The sequence below is a fragment of the Akebia trifoliata genome, chromosome 10 (genome assembly GCF_017979445.1).
Source record: "Akebia trifoliata isolate Shusen 1 chromosome 10, ASM1797944v1, whole genome shotgun sequence".
In the NCBI taxonomy this organism is placed as follows: domain Eukaryota; kingdom Viridiplantae; phylum Streptophyta; class Magnoliopsida; order Ranunculales; family Lardizabalaceae; genus Akebia; species Akebia trifoliata.
The window spans coordinates 10,988,769-11,014,234 of record NC_141384.1 but is presented as its reverse complement, the minus strand read 5'-3'; the positions used below and the strand labels follow the sequence as shown (position 1 = coordinate 11,014,234).

The following is a 25,466-nucleotide window of genomic DNA, read 5'->3' as shown; positions in this document are numbered from 1 at the left end:
CTCCATATCCACGTCTTACGTCCTACTTCTAACTGCAAACTAACTCTTTTGTAATACCTCGTTTTCAGAGAATGTCATACCACGAATGAAATGAGATGTTGGATCAAGATTCATGATAGGAGATGATAATATTTTACTCTAATCACCAACTCTCCTTGTTTTGATTTAGGATAGGCAATATAGTGTAAAGGTAACATATATAGGGTGGTGTTCGGCCGACAATCTTAAGATGACAAAACGCTGTCAAAATGTTTGTCCTATGTGAGTTAGAAATTTGTGATTGTGCTGATTTTTTGTGAGGATGATCTCTATGGTGAGGAGTTCATTATCACCAAAAATCAATCGAATTTAAAACTTCTAAGCCTATTAAAGCTAGTTTAAGAAATTTCTAACCTACATAGAACAAACGTTTTAGCAGCATTTTATCATCTTAAGATTGTTAGCCGAACGCCACCCATATATAATGATCTGAATGTGTTTTGGCTTGAGTCTACTCACACCTTGAGTCATCTAAAACCACAACCACTAGTGGGTTTTTTGGAATTTATCAACCAACCAACCTTATCCAAATTGAACTCAGAGAAATGAGTCATGTGTTTGTCTTGCAAAATATAATTATAAATAAAAAAAGTAGTGGCTGGAACTTGGAAACAGTGACCCACAAGGATTTCCACAGCACACGTTCACACCCCCACACGTACTATTCTTACCTTGAAGTTCTTATCCAATGCTTGATTTGGAATTTAGAAAGAAAAACAATTTTTTTTATCTAAAAAAAATTCTTTTATTTTTTTTCAATCAAGAATTGAAAATATTCGGTTGTGAAAATGGTTTTCTCACAAGACAGGATGAGAAAAATCCTAACTTCTTTTCTAAAATTTGTTGCTATTTTCTCCATGTGCCATGAAAAACTAGCGATATTTTCTAATGAAATCAATTTTGGCAGAGTTATTTCTTCAAGAATTTATTTTTGTTTTGTAGAAAAAAGATTTGACTGCTGATTTTTTTAGCACACTTTTACTCACTAGATCATAATCATTCTCTCAAAGATTAGGAATCAACTACACAAATCCTTTTCCTACTCCTTCGTTCATTCAGTATTATCCAGTAATTGAATGAAATATTTGACTAGATTTACAAAAATTTTATGCAAACTACTAACTTGTCCTCGTTAATCAAAATTTTCCATCAATAATGTAATAATAAGGAAACACTATATTGGAATTTATTGGTTTTGATTTGATTGAAAATCCTAATTTTAGAGTTTTTTTTAGGATTTCTAGACTTAATGGATAAGGGAAAAAATGAAAAAGGACCAGAGAAAAACGATCCAAAAGAAAAAGAAATTAATAGTGTAGATAAGTGGTTTTGAAATTTTTAGGGGTTTGAATTCATCTACACAGGTTAAGGAGTTGTCGTCATTCAATTAAAATGCGAATGGACATTATTAAAAAAAAAATTAAATCTATTTTTCTTTGAATTATAGTAATTCCCATATTTAAAAGATGAAGGAATTTTGATTTACTAGAGATCTAAAGTAAGGAAGTTCGATTGAGGGATAAGAAAAGTGTTAGGCACCTTATAATTTTATAAGAAAAATTATAGAGAAATAAGAAAAATTGATTATAATTTTATTTTGGAAAATGAGGAAATTAAGAAAATAAACATTTGGATTCATTTCCTTGAGATATGTGACAGCGTATATCTCGAGGAGAGACTCGATATAAACCTAAAAGTCCACGACACCTCCTTTACACATTCGATTCGTAATCTCCAAAGTGACACTGTAATAATAACAATGATCTGAGAACACAAGACTTTTGCCACAATTTCAAATCGAAGAAATTCCAAGAGATCTTTTACTGAAAATGGAAAAAAATTGGGTTGGTTCCAGGAATTTGGCGGGAATATTTGTTGGGTCTGAAGAATTCTGGCGCAAAAACGTTCATGGTGGATGGGCGACGCTTGTCATCCTGATTTTTATCTTAGTTTGCCAATCTGTACGGGCTTTTTCTGCGAGGCGTCGCAGATCCATTTCAGGAGATTCGAAAACTACGGAATCTCTTGATAGGAATTCCCGAACCAGGTAACAATTTGATTTTTGGTTCAATTCTTTCGATTTGTGTAGTTTAATTACTTCGCCATCTCATGAATTTACTTGCTTGAGGTCTGGTTACTTTATGTTTTTTTTGTTGGATTCCACAGTAGAAGAATCTCTATACTTTAGAATATCTCAAGTAATCAATCCTTCAATAAGAATTGTGTATGTGTGTGTCAATTGTTTCCCTGGTTATCAATTCATGTTGTTAACTATTATTGAATGAAAAATTGATTTATATTACTAGATTGGTGAAATATTGTAGAAATTTGTGCTCAAATGAAGTTGATATATTGGTTTCGTTTATGGATAGTTGGAGTACATAAGTGTTATGGTAATGTTCATTTCAAATGTTAACTGTACAACAATTGTAGGTTGTGACTTGCAAGTAAGCCTAGAAAACCCAAAAAGGCAAGGCACAAGCAAACATGGGAGACAGTGGTGATGGGCAAATGCCCTAAAGTAAACTTTTATCACGTTGTACACGATCTCACTTTGGAAGGCAACGGTCTTTACCAATTCCCTCAAAGAGAATCCTTATCATTTCACCTCCTTTTAGAAAGGAATATTGCTTTTATGAGCCAATCATATTGGACCTATAAATGAGCCGAGAATGATACAAAGGCCAATAAAAGCACGCACATGCACACCTAGAGAGACTCTTCGATCTTTTTCGTCAATGATAATAAGGTCTTTGTACTCGCCCAGCTTTCTTCAGCTTTGGGCAAGTTCTTCAAATTCAGTTAGTGAATCATGCATATTCCTTCTTTTGTTATTCAATGAGAGGTTTGACATGCTTAGAGTAGCCTTGAATAAACGTTCACAAGGAAAAAGATTGATCTCAACTTTGAGATGGTCATGGGGGTCTTCCATTTGCCAATGGCACGCACTTTCTCCATGTCCATATGAATTTTCCCTCCTTTAGTCATGTGCTAAAAAACATGCTTTACTTTTGAGTAGAAGAGCATTTCTCTTTCTTCACATGAAATGGTTGTCCCACAGTACGTGAAGTACAAGGCAAAGGTGTTGCATACAGAGCTGCAACTTGGGCATCTGGAGGGTAAACCTAGGCTCAACTCAAGTGCCAAAGCCTTCAACCTGAGCTAAACTCAACCTGGTCATTGAGCCTGAGCTCTATGGGACGGATTTACAATGGGGGCACTTGCTCCCCACAAGATTTTTATAAATTACAAAAGCCTACCCCATAATTATAATATATATTAAACTTGCCCCCTCCCCCACCTCCGCACGCACCCCCCACGCCCACCCACCCCTTGTTTGCTCCCCTCCTCAATTTCGTGGGTTTCTTATAAACCCCTTTATTTTGTTAATATTTGAAATACCACTATGTTTTCAACGATAACTTTGTTATTCACTTGTTCCTCAATTTTTTGATGAATATTTGAGGCACACCTTTTCTTTCAAATCGATGACATGTCCCCTCATTTTTTAGTAGATATTTGAGATAATCTATGTTTTCAAACTAATCACATGCCTCCCCCCACAATATTTTGGCTGATTTGGACACCCCTCCACATTGACCTTGTTTTCTAATTTGGGTGAATATTTGAGATATCCTCATGTTTTCTGAAGACATGTCACATTGTCCTTGTTTTTCTTTTCTACACTAATAAAGACAACCTAGTTACGCTCATCTTCAACCTTAACTAAGAACCCTTCATTTTTTTTCCTAAGACCAGTCATCTTCATACCCTTCAACTTATATAAAAAAAACATCGCCTTAATCCCTTTATAGAAAACCCTAGAATTATCATTAAAAAAAATCTCATCTTCTACTTCAAAAATCCGATCTTGTTCTTTAGGTTTGAAGGTTAGAGTAGATTAATTAAGGTAAAAAAATTTACCCATGATGTCGAAGATGACTGGTTTTGGGAATAGAAATTAAATGATTTTTTATCTTAGGTTGAAGGCAAGGGTATTTTCATTTTGTATCTATTAGAGAAGATTGAGTTCACAAAGGCATGTAGGCATCTTGGTTAATATTTGAGATTCCTATATATGTTTTTAAACTGATGACATTGCGGCTTGAGTTAAGTCTTCCCACAAACTAATGAAAAAGGACCTAAATGCCAAACCAAACCAAACCAAAAACCAGCATTATCCATACACAAGTGAAGTCGTCGTGGCCTCCACCAAGTATTTGCTAGCAAATAACCCAATCAACATCATAAACATAATCGATAGTAAATAAAATTGCTTAAAACTTCCAAATCCATCATTGAAGCAATATTCAAACAAACTTGGCCAAACCAAAGTCCAAATTAATAATATCCAACTTTCCACAATAATAAGATGGAACCGAAAATCCAAATAAGAAAAAATTCTTTTGATGGGTTTGGGTTAAGTTGGATTGCTCAAGCCCTCAACTTGAGCTCAACCCGAATTAAGGTTAGGCTGAGTTATTCTAATCCAGGCTCAACTCAAGTTCTACATAGCCTTCACCTAGGCTTGCCCATCAATCAAGTTGAGCTAGGACCTACTCGCCCAAGCTGCAGCCCTAGATTTGCATGTTTCTTCTTTTGTTGAGATGTACAACACAAAGACTTCGAGCTACCCCACGATAAACTTGTTGAGATACTTTCTAGAGAGCTCATTCATTAGAGTGTAGAATGTATCTAGAGTGTTGATCAAGCTAAATGGAATAACTAGGAATTTGTAGGGCCAATATCTAGTGGAGCATCTTGTCTTTGGTTCATCCCCATCTACGATTCACACTTAATAATAACCCTCTTTTAGATCCAACTTCAAGAAGTATTTGATGGAACCAAGCTGGTCAAACAAGTTAGCAATGAGTGGGATAGGATACTTGTTCTTGATGGGTGACCTTGTGTTGTCCACACATAAAGTAGGAACCCATCATCCTTGCACTAGAACAAGATAAATGCCCCATTAGGGACCTTGGATGGCCAAATGAGCATGGACTCCAAGAGTGCATCAAGTTTATGTAATTCAAAAAATTTTGGAGGTCTCATTCGTTATGGCCTCGTTGTAGGAAGCTTGGTTCTAGGAACTAGCTCAATTTGATGATCACTCAATCTTATGGCAGTGATGTGGGTTGCTCCTTAGGCATCACATCTTCAAAAAAACATTAGAACCCTGATCATCCAGGGACTCCTTAGACGTAGTCATCTACATGAAAATTACAATATTCAACAGAACTGTTCCTAAATGGACTAGAAATTATGTGTAATTTGATAATATTTACTTTTGTTAACTTAATTGATTGTCCTCCATGACTTTGTAAATATCAAAATCATTGAGATATATGTTCCCTAGGTTGTAATGTGCAACTTGACAGTTGATTAGAAGTAGATTTTCTGAGTTGGTTTAGAACTCAATATGTTATAAAAAAAATAGTTGAATTAATCCCCCATATTTTAGACTTGCCTGTGTGTAAGATCTATGCTAGTTTTATGTGAACTATCTTTGACATTAAGGACATGAAGTCTTATATAGGTTTCACATTTTTGTAACCAGTGTAAGAGTATTTCCTTTTTTACAGGATCTCAGAAATCATATCTGATGTGGACTTAAAATTTCTTATGAACAAGTTGGATGGTAAGTTGGATGATGATGAGAAATGGAACAATGTCATAGACAAAAGAAATGGCTGTTTATCGTACAATGCGAAATGTTGCAAGCCAAAGGTTAGTTTTCTATTCTGCATAGTAACATGGATATCAATGCTTTAGTACTTTCTTTTAGGCTACTTATGCATTTAGGAATCTTCAGAACTCCAAGAAAGGATTTGGTATTGTATTCATCAGAAAGTGCTTATGGTTATCTAACAAAGTCATAGACGCTTGTCGGCATCTGACCTTGATATGAAGTGTCAATACATTGATCCCTCTAACCTGATACAGTGACGTGTTTGTAATGTCTTATTCCATATGTGGGAAGATTTATGCTTTTGAAATACTTTAGTTCATGTTAATTTAAAAGATGGAATGTATGTATTAAGTAAGATGATATATATTATATTTCAGTTCGTATAACCAATATACTAGTAATGGCTAAAAACAAATTATTTGAATTAAGTTTTTTTGGTAAAGTTTGTCGGCCAGTGTCACATACCTACATGGAAAATTCTTCTTGTTATAAGTCTGTGGACACAGTTTGTTGCATTTTTCTTTGTTCTAGTGTGTCACGGAGAAGTTAAAAAATAATTCACTGTGATTGATTTTTGTTTGGTACTTGAGTTCTGATTATCACTTGTAGCCTGATCAAATATATTCAAGACAGTTGATTTCAACCAGCAAGTTTCTCTGAAAGTTTATTTGAAATGGTGCTTCTATTCTTTGCTTTTCAGGATGCTCCTCTGAAATACATAAGTGTGACAACATTCGAGAATTGCTCTACTGAGCTATTAAGAGACTTTTACATGGACAATGAGTATAGAAAACAATGGGACAAAACCTTGGTCGAGCATGAGCAGTTGATGGTTGATGAAATTAATGGAACAGAAATTGGACGCACAATCAAAAAATTCCCACTTTTGACACCGAGAGAGTACATATTGGCCTGGCGAGTATGGGAAGGGAAAGAGAAGACCTTCTACTGCTTTATAAAGGTATGACTTACTAAAATTCATGTTGAGCCAATCTAAAGAATGTAAAGAAAAAACATGTTGACCCTGCAAGCGATTGCTTTTGAGGCTGCGTGAATGTTTGGGCTCACTAGCATGTCGCATTAACATGACCTTGATTAGTTTCCTTCATCTACTTCTATTTTGCTTTGTGGTTGGATGTGGGGGCTGGACGGAGGGTTGGATCCTTCCAACCCGGCTTACCTAAGCGATAAGGCAATTTCAAGCCTGCCTTCATGGAGGAAGCCTACCCTTCTTGGATAGAAACCAAGACCTCCCACTAGGGATAGATACATACCAACCATTGGTGCTACATGGTTGGGTGTTAATTAGTATACTGTCCTCCAAAAGTGGTATCTGCAAGCTTACTAATCATGCTTGAATATATGTGGCAAACACTTGTGGGTTTTTTTTCTTTTTAATGAAATTCGTTTGATAAATCTTTTTAAATAGGTTGTTTGGTGGGCCTGGTTTATTAGCTAGAAAATACTCTTTTCAGAAACTGCCCCCCCCCCCCCCCCCCCTCTGTTGGAGAGCTTTTTTCGGTTTTAATGGAATCAATTTGTTGATATCCTACGTGGCGAGCATTTTGATATGTTTGAACTTATTGAATACCTGTGGCACATACCTAAAACTAGTATTGCTATTAACTTGACATTGTTGTTGTTCGTGGTGGTGGTGAGATCAGAAAGACAAATCAAAATGGCTGAAACTTTGTAGCTATTAACTATATTTTAATTTTATAGTAATTAATCGTTTCCCAGATTTTTTTTTACTTTCTCTGTCGTGCAAGCCTTGACTACCAAAATAATTCCTTATATTGTTTCCTGTACTGTAATGACCACCATTAGGAATGTGAGCATGCTTTGGCACCACGACTGAAGAAGTATGTACGTGTAGGATTTTTCAGATCTGGCTGGCGAATCAGGAAAGGCAAGCATCTGAATTATGATTCTTAATATATTTTTATTCGACACAGTTACTTGTTTCTATTTCTATCCAATGTTATGAAACTTGAAATTTGGCCATGTCAGCCAGAAATCTAAAACTGATTCTACGTAAAATCGAAGCTTCTAAACACAGGTCCCATGAATACTTGTCTGAGGTCTGTTCAGGGTAGTATTAACAGAGAAATGGAAATCAAATAAGAATTTAATTTAATTTAATTTTTTTTAAAGAAAAAAGCCGTAGGTTGATAAAGCTATTCTTTTGTTGGAGCTCGAGATCCACATTGTGGGATACTGAAGGCATGAAATCCATTACATGGATGATTGACTTCAGATGGTTGAATCTGTTTTTTTTTGGTTCCGAATTTTCAAATTGCAGTACCTGGAAGAGATGCTTGTGAAATCAAAATGGTGCACCAAGAAGACGCTGGGTTGAACGTGGAGATGGCAAAACTAGCCTTTGCCAAAGGTATATGGAGTTATGTGTGTAAGATGGATGCTGCACTTCGCAAGTACACTCCCATTAGTCTTTCTCAATCAAGATCAGTCGTGAATGCAGTCTCTCTTATGAAGAAGGTAAGAACTATTTCCAGATTCCAACCATCTACAGCTTTTAATTTTTCCCTTGGCATGGTACCACTAGGTTTGGCTGGGCTCTGAGTATTGGAGTCCAAACTCTCACATTTGAGTAGGGTTGTCAACATGAATCCTTTTACTCCATTCAATTCTACTAGATTTCTATCATCTGTTAAGATGTATCTTTAGATTTTTTTTTTTCTCTTACTGGTTTTATTCAGATCAATTTTGTTAGAGAGCTGCTATTGGCACCCCAACTTTTACTTATTACACCCAATTGAAAATAAAGAAAATAAGTGAATGATTGAGAATAAGTAAAAGTTGGGGTGCCAATAGAAAATATCTCTGCTTTTTTAATGCTAGATTTTTGGGTTTAGGATTTTATATGAGCCTAATCATAATTTTAAACAACTACTAAATTGTTTGAATGAGTGCCATAATGTTTCGCAATGTTGAGATTGTAGTTTGAGCCAGACCCTTATAATATTTGAATAGTGTGTTTTAGTCATTAATTGGGGGCTGATAAATAATTTAAGACATCGGGGGTGTAATAAGTAAAAGTTGTGGTGCCAATAGCAACTCTCTTCTCTCCACTTTCCTCTCACCCGTTTAAATATATTTCAATCTATTCCACAGTGCTTTTTATTGGTGCTATCATTGGGTTTCATTGCACATGCCTAAACCAACTCAGTTGATTATGCTTCATTTTATATCTTACGGGGGACCTTCCTTGCTCTCATTTTTTTTGTATTTTCCTAGTCTTTCCCCTCATTAATCTCAACATCCCCAGCTCTGCTAAACTTAGTCTATGAACATGTTTCTTGATCATGCAACATTTTACTCCACAAAGCAAAACTAGTCTTATATTGTTGCCTTGAATAAATTTTCTCTCTTTGATTGACACACGCTCATCTCCATAATTCTAGAGAACTGCTTCTTCACTTTAACTACCCAGTTCTAATTCTATGGACAACATCCCTTTCATACCTCGCCCCCTCCCCCTCCCTCCGTTTCTCTTTTGATAAATTGTTGAGAATCTATTCAAAGAAAAGGAGAGGTAAAACTAGGGAAGAGTTTTCCCTAAGCAAAGCAAAGTAAAGAAAAGTAAAGTCATAGTCACCCCTCCATATCAATATCAGTGAGAAGAGTGCTCCATGTGCCTGATTCCCTCCTAAGTAACCCCTGAAGAAGTTGAATTGGTGCCTCTGAATGCCTTGGGAAATTTCTTGCCCATCAATCATAGTAGCTCTCATCCCTAGTGTGTCCTAACTAAAGTTGCATTGCATACACATTTTATTGGTATTATTTACTCTAGAATCCCTAATTGCTAAGGTATCGTTCCATACTTTTGAGCCCTCTTTGGAAGCATAGAAATCCTTATTGTTCTGGAATTTTCAAAAGTTGGAAATTTCTTTTCACAGAAAGAATTTATTTGTAAGCTTTCATACAGGGCCTTAGTGTTGCATTTTCTTTCTAGTCTCTACTATCATAAATTAACACCCTGCTCATCATCAAAACATAATCTAAAGGACTTGTAATTGGATATGAGCAGTATTCTTCCATTGCAACTGAGAACCCACTAGTCTCTTCTTTCATTTGTTCTCACTTGAGTTACTGAGACTTATTGATCCCTCACACATGTGCTTAATGTTGTCAATATATCTATTCATGAGTCCTTGTTCCTCTGCAACTGACGCTAGGTATCAATCCGTCTAGTTTGGTAAACATCTACCGCTTCAGAACCTTGCATGATGATCCTCGCTTAAAATGTATGAGCTTCTATGCCTTATTTCACATCATCGAGTAGATTTACATAGGAAGCAATGTTAAATAAACCAAATTTGACACCTGGATAGTCAGTTTGATAGCCTGATATTATCAATGCATTTAATAATTTCTGAAAATGGCCCCTCTTAACTTTCCATAACCTTCCTATCTTCCACCGAGATTGGTCTTTACTTTTAACCTGTTTAGCTGTACTTAGGTCTTCTCATTTTTGTAAGTTTACAATTATCTCTCCCTTGTACCTAATTATTGTGTAAAAACATCATTTGATTTATGTTTTCCCTCATCTAATATTCACTTCAATTTATTTTTTTAAACTCCTACACTTTCTGAAATTTCTCCAAACTTATAATTCATTCACTAGCCATGGAGTGTTTTCTGACTTTCAAGAGTCCAAACACCAATTCCCTGTAGAATTGGTGAGAAAAATAAGTTGACTTTGTCTTATCAAAGTTTTAAATATGAAGACAAATTTAGTAGATTTCGAATTTTTAATGTAAACTTCTAGATACTGTTATAATTGAGGCCGCAAATCAAATTTGGCATATGATATCTTGTGTTTTTACAAGTCATGTTCTGGGTTTGATCATCCTGGTGCAAATGTCATCACTGTCATCATCAAAACCATTTCCCAAAATTTGGGTTGGCTGAACGAATCCTATTAAATTCCATCTAAAGTTGTCTTTTCTTTTATCATTGTGAAATCTGACATAAAAGACAGGAAGACCTATGCTTTCATCATGATAATGCTTCAATGAGGGCACTGCTATCCTCAACTTGCTTCTTTTATGTTGACTAATGGTTTCTTTCTTTCATTCTTTCTATCTTTTTTCTTAGGTCCCAAGGGAGTTAGATGCCTCGACAGACACGACTCCCAGTGCCCTTGTTGGTGGTCCTTCCATTGGTGTCATTGGCGGAGGAGAGATTGATGAAGTCAAAGGGAAAAAACTCTGGAGAAGACCTTCAAAGAAAATGATAGCCAATGGTTTACTACTCCTTGGAGGTGTTATTTGCCTTTCTCGTGGCCACTCGTCCCTCGGTGCCAAGCTCGCCATGGCTTGCATCTTGAAGAAGTTCACAGAGCATGGAGCTGCAACTGGCCAAGCTGGGTCGAGTAGGAGCAACCGCTAGTCTTTCCAATGCGACTGATCTCAGAGGGCGAATCCTTAGCTGATTAATAATTGTAATATGCAACTAACACGTTGATTTCTCAGTGTTTTCTTTTTCCCTAAGCCTGGTTGGTTTGCAGCATGTCTCGATAAAAATTGCCTTACAGAAGACTCAGAGCAGATGTAAAGTTTTGTAGTTATGTTAGAAGGTATGTTAACCTATAAAAGGGCAGCTCATTTAGTTGGGGAAGCATGAAAACCAGTTTGGCTAATATTTGTTTTCTTGTATTTAAATGTAATTTTTGAAAGAAAATATTGCTTGTACCTTTTTCTTTTTCTTTTTTAATTATTTATAAATTTATAAACGATAGTTGTAGAGGTGATTTCGTGTTACCTCTTACAACTCAGCTCTTCCTAATCGTCTTACGTTCCTTGCACCCTCCGATCGGTGGTGATACTAATGTGGTACTTGCGAAAAATCCTCCGGTGATAAAGTCATGGACTCTTTGATTTCTCAAACCCCTCCTTCTAAGTCTCCTCCTCTATTTATAGTTCTCTCCGAGAAATCTCTTCGAATAAGGAATCTCTTTGAGATCCTTGATCTTCGGGGATCTCCAATAGGGATTATTTAACTTTTGGAGAGGATATTGAGAAGGGAAGTATTCTCTCGGATTCCGTTATCCACTCCCTTGATTCTTGGGATTTTTACTCAAATCAAGGGATCTGGGTTGATTCGGAGGCAACCCAGAAGTCTACCTTGCTCAGTTCAAATACTGGACAGAGTTGATATTCTAGCTCTGCCCTTCAGACGAGTTGGGTATCCTAGGTACCACTTAGGAGAAAATCACTTAGTTCTAGTCTCCCACTAGTATAACTTCTTGGACACGTGTATGGTCCAGATACCTTATTGATTTAATCCTCTACAATTACCCCCCTTTCAAGATGACATTAATCCTCAATTATCGTCTCAAGAAACGAGACCCAAACATCATTAAATGTCACTTAAGCTTTGTCTTTTCATCATTGTGCTGTTTCATTTCAGGTTTCATCATAATTATAAACTATTATTTCATATTTTGGACAGTGTAATCGATTAAGCGTCACCCATTTCTGATCTGACACATGATCCAATGAGTCATGCCTTGCTGTTCAAAATCTTTTAATATAAATAAAAAAGTTTTAGGTTTCGAATGTTCTTTTCTATCTTGATTTTTCTTTTTTGTTGTTTTTGAGATTTGAAGCATTCATGCATTCTGTTTTTACACTTCGATCCTTCATCCTTCTTCTATTTCCTCTGAGGTAACAATATTTTCCTTTCCTTCATCTATTTTCTTCTTAAACCATGTCTAATACAATAACCACCCTACGCAAAATGTACTCCATCACCAAAGAGGTCAAAAATTGACTCTGTGGGGATTTTAGTGATTGTCGCCTAGGGGAGATTGTAGTCTACATGGGTAGATCATAACTGGCCTACATTTTCCATTGTCTCCTTACCTCGGGGAGGTCCTGAGCCGAATCAATAAGGCTCCAAGACAGATGTCTGGTAACTTTCACAGACTAGTGGAGGTTGTTCAGAGGATGGGCATTTCCCCCACTAAATTCCTCACTGATTGCAACCTCAAATCCATCTCTCGTCGCATAGGGTATTACTTTGTCTTCGAAACCTAAGGGTAATGCCCTGGTAAACCTCTCTAGTTTTGATAAGAGCTAGTTCATTGACCTCCTAATCATCTTTGGGGAATGAGAGTTCAGAGCTAGGGAGGTGAAAGAAGGGTACAAGGCTCCTGAGACCTTTCAAGGTAATGACTTCTCTACCTTTGTTGAGAACTCGTTCTTGGACAGACTGGTTAAGATTTCTTTGAATGTTTCAAAACAATCTGCCCTTGCTACCGTTGAATCAAAGAAAGCCTAACGAGCCGAGGAGACTAGGAAGAAAAAGATAGTTGAGAAGACCGTTCACCCCTAGATCACCATTCCCCCACTTTGTTTGACCAACCAAGGTTCTGAGTATTCTACTCTACCTTTTGACATTTTCTCAGATCCAGCCGTGTCTGCTTACTCTCCTACCCTTATTTAGTCTTTACTACTTGCCCACTCTTCCAATCCTATTCTTTAGCCAAGCGTAATATTAGCCTTTCCAAAAAATCCTAGCCTTCCCCCACTAGACATGAACATCAATTTTGAAGACTTCGCCCTTCCCAACACTTTCCCAACCCAGCTCGGCACCTTGGGACATTAGGTCAACGCAAAAAAAGAGGCCTCGATCTAAGGAGACACCACCTCCTACCCTGGATGCCTCTTCCAGGTGCCCTGAAGCTCCAATCAAGGCATAAGAGACCTCGTCGACCACCAGGGCCGACGAGACTACCGTTATCAAGGCTTAGTAGGCTACTCTCCCTTCTGGATCTTTTGGAGACTAGATTGTGGGGGCCAGATTTTGGTGAATGGTGTTGATGGGCTCTGCCTCATAGATCTAAAGTTGTTCCCTCCACCTCCTTGTTAGCATCGGCGTGGTACTTACCAAAAAAATTTCGACGCTTAAGTTAGAGTAGTAGAGGAATAATGGATATACTAGTTAGACTCTTAATCAGCCAAAAGATCCCTAAGTTTATGTTTATTGTGCTATTTATAGATCTTTTCTTTGAATCAGGGTTTCCCATTCTCATAGGAAGTGATCCCGGAGGATCCCCTTATTCTTAGGATTCTAAACAGAACGGGGATCTTTGGGATTGGATATGCTATATTGGGGAGATCTCCTTCGAGATCTCTGGGGGCTTGACATGCGCAAACCAAAATTATGGATATTCTTTGACCAGGTCTATCCTGCTTGGCAAACAGTCTTGTTCAGTGTTGTGCTACCCTTCTAGCTAGGCCAGGCGCTCTTTACCTTAGCTCGCCCTTCTGTTGGGTAGCGTTTTGTATACTGATCTGCGCATGGTACCACTCAACCGACTTGGACACGTGTATGAGTTGGATGATTGCGCGAATATTACCCTTTATAATTACCCCTTCTCGATGAGACGCGAAATCTTGTCGTCTTTTCGAGAGACGTATCCTCATTTTAATTAGCTATCATGATTCTCTATCATTGCCTTTGCTCTTAATGAATCGATGCATTCAATGTAGTATCATTTCAAATCTTTTTTGATGGTTGAGACGAATTGTCCCTTATCTATGGCCATCTACATGTCCTATTAACGTCTATACTATTCCCCAGGCTACGACGGTTAGGTTGGATGAGGCTATCCTCCTAGGAATACGTAGTCATTTATGTTCTCCTATAAATAAGAAACTTGCACTGGCTTCTCCTCCCATTGTGTTATAGCCTTTGCGACCTCGTCTTTTTGCGTTTACGACGTTTTCTTTCTTTCTCTTTGCTTCATTGTCATTTTTATCTCTCTCAGGCTACGGTAATCTTTTGTTCTTATTTTCTTTTTTCTACAAACTTAATTTCTTAATAGCTGCCAACCAATATGACCTAACTTTAGAAGAGACTCTATATCCCTGCCTCTGTGTCCATTCAGGTTTACAAAGACCCCAACAACCCTAACAAGCGTCGTCAGGGGGAAATCATGGTTTATGCCGACCAAATCAAGGTTGGCCTAAGTTTCCTTCTCTCTCCCTTCCTCAGGGAAGTGTTGAGTAAAATAAACCGGGTCCCAAGCCAAATATCCAGTAACTTTTACCGCCTGGTGGAGATAATAAAGAAAATGGGCATAGCCCCCAATGAATTCCTCTTCAAATACAACTTGAAAGCTATCCCTTAGCGTCCTGGGTACTACTCGTTATTCTCCAAGAGTGCAACAGTTGCATTGGTTCCATCTCTCCCTAGTGTTGACAAAAGGTGGTACAAGGACCCCTTGATTGTCTCCAGGAACTAGGAGTTTGCCCCTGGCATTTCTCGTGAGGGATTTAAGTTCCCTCAAACCTTCCAGGGTAAATCCAACTTTTTAGGCACTTCGCTGCACTCCATTTTTTAGCCTTTGTAAAGTTTAATCTAACATTGACTTTTTCCCTTTTTGCAGATTCTTCTGCCCTTTCTGCTTTTGAGGCTAGGAAAGAGTAGTGCAAAGCATCCAAAGATAGGGGCCTAGTGGCAGTGGGTCTCCAAACCAGGGTGATCGACGAGGTGATTAAAGGAGATCAAACCTATCCTTCCCCTTCTTTTTTACCTCGGCCACTTGCATGACGGGCTCCCTTTGATCAGGCCGAACAAATCTCGAAAGGTTTTTCTTCTCCTTTTGCCTCTCTACCTGCCCTTCCCTCTCTTCTATTTTCCTTAGGGTCCTCCAACGTCATGAATATTGACTTCTTGGAGTATCCTTTTTCCTTCACCCTTTCCGTCAGGGCTACTTTTCCCTCTAATTAGGGTAGGAAGAAGAAGAATCTGGCTCCGTGCGCTTCCACCCATACTAGAGAAGCTGGTGCTTGGAGAGTAGACTGCTTATGCTTCTACTTTTTCTTTTGTTTCTACTTTTATTGTTGCTCCTACTGAGTTTCCAGAGGAGATTCATGCTCAGGTAGTGTAGAGCGTGGACACCATCAAGGAGCACAAACATGTTCTTGAGCTCCAACCATGTAAGAGGCGCAGGCTAATAAGGAAGAGCTTGAGAAGCCTTTCACCCCAGGGGAGTCCAAGTAAGAGGGCCCTAGTGGCCTCATAACTCCCCTGTAGGAAGCAGCATTCTCTTGGAGAAGTCGTGGGGCATTCCTCTAGGATAGAAATGAAAACAACGATTTTCGGCCCTATTTCTATCATGTCTTCAACATGAGTTGCTGAGTGAGGACCCTGTTATCGTTGCCTCCTTACTCTCCCATTCCATTTCCCCCAAGGATTGGGATGTTATGGACCAGGCCAATGCTGATCTGGGCCTTGGTCGGTTCATTCATGGCCTATAGTAGGTAATTTTTAGTTCTTTCCTTTTTGCTCTTTACATTTTGTGCTTTATTCACTAAACTACTTTATTTTCTTGTAGGCTAACTCCTATGGTACCCTGGCCTTTTTGAAGTGGCATGAAGCTGAGGACCATGCAGCCACCCTGACTAGGGAGTATGAGGAAAAAATCACTTTGCTTTAAGTTGAGTTGGCATTCTTTAGCCAGTTTTCTCAAGAGTCCAAAGAGGAGATGGAGGCAAACTTGGCTCAATATTCCAAGGCAAACTTAGTTTTGGAGGCCAACAATAAAAAATTGACAGATTCTTAGGGTGTTCTTCAACTGAAACTGGCCAACTACAAGGAGAGAGAGCAAATGAAAGACGTAGAACTAGCGGATCTCCAAGAAAAGTATAGCAGTAAGAGCTTGAGCTAGGCTCCTTTAGGGCTGGTCTTAAGTTAGTCAAGGCAGGGCAGGACAAGGAGGATGAGGTAGAGACCAAGAAACTGCTGGGTTAACTGCATGCCCAATACTCTCAACTAACTGGGGAAATTTCTACTAAGACCTATCACGAAGGCTTTGAGGCTACTCGACTTTAGTATGAGGAAGATGAGGACGAGGAAGACAATAAGGACTATGATGGTACTGCTGGTCCCCCCCTTAGGGAGATTCTCAGTTGGTCTGGTGACTACAGGCGAGTCCTTCCCTTCCAACTGGATGAGGAGGGGAACCTAGTTGCTATTCTGTATCGTGTCCCTAGTGAGCTTATGGAGGTTGGATGGATCATAGATTTGAATCAAGCTAGACAGACCGACTCGTTTACTCCTAGCAGTGATCTACCTCATGCCCCTATCATTGACATCGATCAGGACGAAACATTCAATCTTCCCAACCCTATTGAGGTCTCATCTCCTGCCAACTAGTCGTCTGTTGCTAAATGAAGATCTATCTCTTGGTTTTAATGTACTCTGCTTTTACTGCTTTTTTCCTTTACTCTCCCATTTTTGGATTTCCCTTATATGCCGCTCAGTATTAATGAAAAAACTCTATTTTTACACCATCTTCTACTCTACTCTTAACTTAGCTAAATAACAAATACTATACATTTTCGTACTGTATACTTTGCTTTACCTAAGCACTTCAACAAAACTTTAATCCACTTTCTACATTGTTTGCACTGTTAAGTAAACAAAAATTTGATATACTTTTTGCACTGCTTGCGTTGTACACTTTGCTTTAGTACTTCAGCAAGCAAAAAACTTTTTGCACTGTTTGCGTTGTACACTTTACTTTACTTAAGCATTTCAACAAACTTCTGATCTACTGATCTACTTTTTGCATTGCTTGCACTATATCACTATTTCTTCTTCCCAGGTTCTACTTTACGTTTTTCTTACTTAGGTAGGACCTTTTCGAAAGCAAGTGTGTAGTGAAATATCACCTAAGATTTTAAGAAAGGATAATACAGACCCAAAAATAATTCAAATAAAAAAAATGGGTCATTCCCCATGTCATTAACCTTTAATATCTTGTATTATTTAGGGTCATTCTGAATGACCCCAAATTGAACCATAACAAAGATGTGTCAAACAAAAATATTCAACATCCCAATCAATGATCAACAATAGAACCAAAAGAATAATAAAAATAATAAATAATAAATAAATAAATAACTAAAAATAAAATAAAATAAACAACTAGGTCCTACTGGCAATGCTCTCATACTTGGGACTTTTCAAGTTTGATCCTCAATAGTCCCTAGTGGAGTCGCCACTGAAAGCGCCCTCAATCCGCGGGGTGTGCGGATCCGCTTTTGACCCTTGAGGTTTGGGAGTCGCCACCTAGTTATTACGGTCTATGAACCGAACTTTAACTCTAAAAGGTAAATAAACTAATCTACGAAAGAAAAACTGAATCCGAGGATCACATTACGGGGTTGGAAGGTATTAGGCATCAACCCCGCCCGGACAATACCGATTTCTACTTATCCCAAAAAAGACTACATTGCTAACAAAAAACCTAGTTAGAAAAAAAAAATTAAATAAAAGAACTTTTACCTTCAAATGCAACGATTCTATTCCCTCAAATCTGATAAAACTACTTTTTGTACCATACTCCTTGCTTCGTTCTGTCTCCAGATCTGATTTCTGATCCCCGAGGCAAAGTATCTCTTTCTTAGATCTGGATTCTTCGAATTTTTTTTTATGGATTTCATGGTGTTTTTGAAGGGCTTCTAGGTGTTTTTCAAGCTAAAATCGAAGTATGGGTGTTAGGTAAGGAGTTGGGACTTTAAAATTAGGGTTTGTGGGAAGCTAAGGAGGCTTTTTGGCCTACTTCTCTTATGATTTTTTATTTGATACGAAAATAGGGTGTGAAGACCCCTATTTATATATTTTTTTAAGGGTTGATTTAGATAGAATTAATGTTTAATTAGAATTCTTTTAGTTAGAGTTATATTTTAGTTTGAATTATTTTAGGTAGAGTTGTATTTTAATTAGAATTATTTTAGGTAAAGTAATATTTTAGTTATAATTCTATTAAATAGAGTTATTATTTAATTAGAACTCTATTAGGGTTTTGACTTTTGGTCTTATTTGATTGACTTTAAGATTTTGACTTTAGTCTTAATTGATTGACTTTAATATCTTGACTTTAGTCTTACTTAATTGACTTTAATTTTGACTTTAGTCTTACTTGATTGACTTTAATTTTTTGGAGAACCCCCCTCTATTATATCTTTAATTCTTTAGACCCCCAAATGGAGGGGTCCTTGAATAAATATCTTGGCAACCCTCAACAATTTTGCCTGAGAGCCTGATTGATCGATTTTTTTACTTTAAAATTTTAAATTAATTTTACTAATGTTTCACTTTAATTATTTAATATTTTATTTATAAATTTCAAAATATTTAATTATGAAAATTGTGAAATTACCATTTTACCCTCAGAGAGGACTTTTCGCGTTTTAAGTCAGTTTTTTATGTTCTAGGATGTTTTAGAATCAATTTTTCGTAGGGAATTCAATGGGAATGCTGATTTTTGTCATTTATGAAATTTTTTATGTGGAATGGTCGTGAACTTTATGAGGGGCATTTTCTTAATTTTGTCGAATTTTGTGAAAATTGGCGAAATGATTTATTTGGTTTTGGATTCGTTGTTTTATATGTTCAAAAATGTTTTCCTAAGCGTAATGTAGGCTCTAAGGTTGTGAAAGCGCCCTCGATCCGCGGGGTGCGCGGATCCGCTTTTGACCTTTGAGGTTTGGGAGTCGCCACCTATTTATTATGGTCTAGGAACCAAACTGACTCTAAAAAAAGGTAAACATTACTAATCTACGTAAGAAAAAAAGGTCCAGGGATCACGTTACGGGGTTGGAAGGTGTAGGCGCCAACCTTGCCCGACCAAAGCCGGTCTCTACTAATTTTCCAAATAAATTATATTGCTAAAAAAACCTAGATAATAAATAAAAAAATTAAGAAATTATACCTTTCCGAAGACAATGTTCTCATTCCCTCAGATCTGACAAAGTAACTCCTTGTACAGAATTCCTTGCTTCGGTCTGACTCCGGATCTCCGAGGCGAGGTATCCCTTCCTTAGATCTGGATTCTTTGGATTTGTTTATGGATTTTGGGATATTTTTAAAGGGCTTCTAGATGTTTTTTAGGCTAAAATCGAAGTATGGGTGTTAGGTAAGGAGTAGGGGCTTCAAAACTAGGGTTTATAGGAGGCTAGGGGGACTTTTTGACCTATTTCTCTTAGGGTTTATGATTTGATACGAAAATAGGGTGTGAGGACCTCTATTTATAGATTTTGTAAAGGACTGATTTAGATAGAATTAGTGTTTGATTATTATTCTTTTAGTTAGAGTTGTATTTTAGTTAGAATTGTTTTAGGTAGAGTTGTATTTTAATTAGAATTTTTTTAGGTGGAGTTATATTTTAGTTAGAAATCTATTAAATAGAGTTATTATTTAATTGGAACTCTATTAGGATTTTGACTTTTGGTTTTATTTTATTGACTTTAAGATTTTGACTTTAGTCTTAATTGATTGACTTTAATATCTTGACTTTAGTCTTGCTTAATTGACTTTAATTTTGACTTTAGTCCTATTTGATTGACTTTAATACCTTGACCTTAGTCTTGCTTGATTGACTTTAATTTTTTGGAGAACTCTCCTCTATTATATCTTTAATTTTTTGGACCCCCAAATGGAGGGGTCCTTAAAGAAATATCTCACGAACCCTCAACAATTTTTCATGAGAGCCCGATTGATCGATTTTTTTAGTTCAAACTTTTAAATTAATTTCATTAATATTTTAATTTAATTATTTAATGTTTTATTTATTAATTTCGAAATTTTTAGTTATGAAAATTGTGAAATTACCATTTTACCCGAAGAGGACTTTTCACGTTTTAAATCGATTTTTAATGTTCTAGGATGTTTTAGAATCGATTTTTTGTAAGGAATTCAATGGAAATATTAGTTTGTGTCATTTATAAAATTTTGTGTGTGAAATGGTTGTGAACTTTATGAGGGGCATTTTCGTTATTTTATCTAATTTTGTGAAAATTGGTGAAATAATTTATTTGGTTCCAATTTGTTATTTTATGTGTTCGAAAAAGTTTTCTTAAACGTAATGTAGGCTCTAGGGTTGTTTTGATGTTAGGGGTATTTTGGTAATTTCGTCAATTTTTAGTGATTTTTATCGTGAAATTTTTTTTTGTTTGCAAGATGATGATTTCTATGTTTCTGGGATCGTATTTTCCTAGCGTAGCGTGATTTCTAATGTTTTGTAGTTCGAGATACCTCATCCGGATTTCTGAAACATTTCTGGTAACAAAATAAAGCAATGGAAATAACATCCATCATTGGGAATCGTTGCGATCGGGTTGAGTTGATTAATCAGGCGGATGCAAAAATGGAGTGTCTACAGATGACCCTCTTTGGCAGAGGGTTGAAGCAAACTAGATAGCAAATCTATTTTGGTAGATAGTGCGATATCCGAATGCCAAAGCTAGTGACAGTCCATTTTGCAGCCTGATTTAGCAATTCGTCGAGGTGTTCTGATCATTGAGGGTAAAACTCTCCCAGAAAAAATGTTGTCAGGTCCTCGAGCGTGAGCTCTCACTGACAATGTCAAATCCTCGAATTTTAGAAAATTCTCCTTGACTAATGCAAAAGTGCACGTGTGTGCAATGGTGTGATGCTTACTGAGTAAAAATGTGTCAGGTCCTAGAGATCTTCTCTCACTGACAATAATGATTCAAAATTGAGATGCACTTATGCAACGAAAACAATCATGGCAAAGTTTAACAATGTGGTAATTGGAGTCATAACATTGTAGGAACTTCGTTAAATCATATTTGAAATTCTTTTTTAGAGTTCGAAAAAGTTCGAGTCTTGTTTATTGTACTCGAGCCTATTGTAGCTATGCTTCTCGGGCTAAGGAACTTAAACAATCATTTTAATTCATTCTATGATATAAAAAAAAAGTTGGAGTCTCGATTATTAGACTCGAACTAAGGTTTATAGGCACTTAAAAAAAAACCTATTCATTTATGATTCAAAAAGTTAGAGTCTCGCTTCTCGGACTCGACCCTAGGTTTGTAGGCATTTCAAAAAACCTACTCATTCTATTATTCAAAAAGTTGGAATCTCGCTTCTCAGACACACACTTAGGTTTGTAGGCACTTTAAAAAGCCTATTCATTCTATGATTCAAAAAGTTGGAGTCTCGTTTCTCGGACTCGAACTTAAGTTTGTAGGCACTTCAAAAAACCTATTCATTCTATGATTCAAAAAGTTGGAGTCTCGTTTCTCGGACTCGAACTTAGGTTTATAGGCACTTCAAAAAGCCTATTCATTCTATAATTCAAAAAGTTGAAATCTCGTTTCTCGGACTCGCACTTAGGTTTGTAGGCACTTCAAAAAGCCTATTCATTCTATGATTCAAAAAGTTGGAGTCTCGTTTCTCAGACTCGAACTTAGGTTTGTAGGCACTTCAAAAAGCCTATTCATTCTATGATTCAAAAAGTTGGAGTCTCGTTTCTCGGACTCGAACTTAGGTTTATAGGAACTTAAACAATCCTATTAATTCATTCTATGATTTAAAATTGAGCTTAAAGTTTGAAAGATCGGGCCTTTATTGGCTTATCATGCATCTGGATTCATAATTATCATTGGACTTCATCGGACTTTTAAGTAAGATTTTCCTTGTTATCATGTGATTAGGGACAAAACATTGGAATTAAATGATTTTCAAAAATGCCCCTAGTTTCAAGGTTGGCTTTAACTGGAACTTGACTAAAAGACTGATGGAATGGATGGACTCTGATATATGACAGATAGAAGAACTGACATTCCCTTAAATTTAAGACTCTTAAGATTATCATATGTGCAATAAGGAATTTGATCATTTTCTTTTGAAAAATGTTTAAGCTGAACTTTAAAAAAAAAAAAAAAATCTGGATAAATATTAGAATAGAAGATCTTTCTCTTCAAAGTGATTGATGATTCTACATCTTCCATTAGCGAACACTTGAACAAGTAAACATACTTTTGAAGATCTTACAATGTTCAAGATGACTTCTGATTTTTTTTTTTACTTCAACATTGTCTTCGTCGGATGTGAGCTCTTAGCTGAAAAACGAATATTGTGGCTTGAATGGTTCTGCATTTTCTAGTTTCTGCACAAACTTCCTTCTGAATTCTTCTTTTTGATGGGATCTTTCCTCCTATTTGATGATGCCCTAATTTTTTCCTAGATCGTCTCTTTAGGTTTTCAATCTAGCGGGCTTTGTTTTTCTTTTTCTGATGATGCCTTGATTTTTGCCTAGGTCACCTTTTTTAGGTTTTCAACCTAGCAGGCTTTCTTTTTTATGATTATGCCCTAAATTTTGCCTAAGTCGTCTTTTCGGATTTTCGACTTAGTGGGCTTCTCTTTTTTCTTGATGATCTTGAATGACCAACTCGACAACTTCTTGGTTCCCTGCACCTTAACCGAGTCAATTAGCATCCAGGAGGACTTAATAGGTGGGCTTAGGTCATGGTTTAGAAAGAAAGGGTAAAAGGCTTGACTTCCCAAAATGCCCCTAGTCTAATATTATTTTTTGTACATTCTTTTGACTCTTTTTTCTAATGCCCCTAGTTTGGCATTCTTTTCCTTCTTTTTTTTTTAAAATGCCCCTAGTTTGGCATTCTCTTCTTTTGAACATTTTAATAGGGGATTTTCCTTTTTGATGACATTTTCCTTAAGAGAATACATTTTTTTCATGACCGAGCCTGAAGTAACTTCTCAGGTTGCCTACGTACCCCAAATATATTTATTTTTTCTTTTGGGATCAGGTTAAAACGTAGTTCATACTAAGATTCCCTCCCAAGGTTGGTCAGTATGGTTTAAAAAGAAGAGGCTATTATTTTTTTAAAGGCTGCGAGGGGCTAAAGAAGGTTATTATTTTTCTTCCTTTTTGGTAAGATAGGATAATTGTTCGATCAAAGAAGGCCTCCTTTGGTGAAATACTAATTAATTTGGTCAAGGTTTAGGAATTCGGTATCTGGATTGCTCTGTCGGGTAAGGTCTTCTTTTAAGAATAAATATTCTTCAGTCTTCTTTTGTAAAATCGAGTATGATCGAGTTTTCTGACTATTCAACTCTTCTACAACTTCGAGAAAATCTTTTATTCTCTTATGAATGAAAACTCTCATCTTTTGAGTGAAAAACATGGTAAATCCACTATAGGTCTTAGCATCTTTGTCGATGCTTTCAGCTATATCATTTTTTACCAATAATCTTTGACTTTGAAATCACTCTTGATCTATGTTTTTATGTAATCCATCCATATATCCTTATGAAACCATGTAAGAACATTGTCTAACTTCTCAAGTAAGTTTACTATTCTCTCCTGTTCTCTTGAGGATAACATATCACCAATTTGCACTTCTTGAGCGTACTCTTTAATTTCAATATTTATCAAATTTGGTAAGTGAGCTTTAAGTCATTTCTCATGTTAGATCTTATATTCAAATCATTATTGCACACATGATAATCAAAAGCTTCTTTATTTATTAGAATTCAAAAGAACATAGACTTACAAACCTTACTAAAACCCAAAAATAAAAATGACTAACTGAATTCAAAGACTGACGCAACTAAAGCTAAAAAATAACTAAGAAGACTTAAAAGACGACATCATTCTGAATTGAGGGACACAATTCTAGAATCTATGCCACTTCGGTTATCTTCGATAGATGACTTGAACTTTCCTACTTTTACTATCTTTTCATATTCCGATTCAAGCCTGTCATATGCGGGACAACCCGTTGCTTCAATAATTTCTCTCTTATTCAGTTTTGTCACTGCCTTAGGATAGTTGAACTCATTCTGGCATGGAGCGAATGCACTGTTTAGACCGATTGGGTGAATGAAGGAAACTGGGTCAACTGATTCGGGTTTGGATATTGATATTAGGTTCAGAGTAGGAGGGGGTTGATTTTGAAAGGTAGGCAAAGGGTTAGTCTTAACATTGGGAGTAGTAGGAGTGGGTATGGTGACTTTTCCTTGCTCAATAAGGTCTTGGATAACATGTCGAAGAGTAATACACTTGTCAAGAACATGACCAGGCATCTGATGGAATTCACAGAATTTTTCATTATCCATGTTTGGAGGAAGAGGATTAGGTAAAGGCTTAGGTTGTAAAGGTGTCAACAATCCCCTTTTCATCAATTTTTGATAAGCAACACTAAGGGACATTCCAAGATTGGCAAACTGTCTTCTAGGCTTAGCTTGTGAAGGCTGAGTAACTTGAGGAGATAATGCAAAGGAGGTGTTGGCAACTTGTAAGGAATTGACATTAGGTTTGAAATGTTTGGGTTTTGACTCAGACGAGTTACCAAAAAGTCCCGAAGAGTAAGCATCCTCAACTTGATTTCCAGCCTCAATGAGAGATTGAAAAGTGGGGAGGTATTAAGGCATCAAGTACTTGGCATAATTTAGAGTGAGATTCCTGAGGATAATCTTGACTTGTTCCTTCTCTTGAGGTCAGTCCCACAATTGAGCTGCTTTAGCTCTCCATCTAGTAATGAACTCAGTGAAAGTTTCCCCGGGTTTCTGTTTAGTAGTTTCTAGATCTCTTCTTGTGAGTTCAATATCCGTATTGAATGAATATCAACCAATAAATTCCTTCATCAGTTCATGCCATGTTCTTACCTGAGACGAGTCCAATGACATTAACCAGCGTAGGGCAGGACCTGTAAGGGTTCTTTAAAAAAGTTGAGCCATCTGTTCTTCACTTAGACCCTGAGATTGCATTATGCCGACATAGACTTTTAAGTGAGTCCTAGGGCATCCAATACCGTCAAACTTCTTCATATCTGGCATTGTGAACTTCTCTGGCAGACGGACCGTGGGAAACAAGGTCATTGCCCCTAATCCAAGAGTAAGATCATCGGGGTCTTTAATATTCTTCAAA

The 25,466-nt window shown here is 36.8% G+C and overlaps 1 protein-coding gene across 1 annotated transcript; it reads left to right on the top strand.

Annotated features, from left to right (window-relative positions):
* Positions 1-1,748: 1,748 nt before the first annotated feature.
* On the top strand, positions 1,749-11,445 carry LOC147393124 (uncharacterized). Its single transcript, XM_086455976.1, has 6 exons — positions 1,749-2,086; positions 5,622-5,766; positions 6,429-6,689; positions 7,556-7,637; positions 8,031-8,227; positions 10,850-11,445. Exons 1-6 carry the CDS (start codon positions 1,869-1,871, stop codon positions 11,141-11,143), a joined length of 1,197 nt encoding a protein of 398 aa, XP_086312102.1. The 5' UTR covers positions 1,749-1,868; the 3' UTR covers positions 11,144-11,445.
* The last annotated feature ends 14,021 nt before the right edge of the window (positions 11,446-25,466 follow it).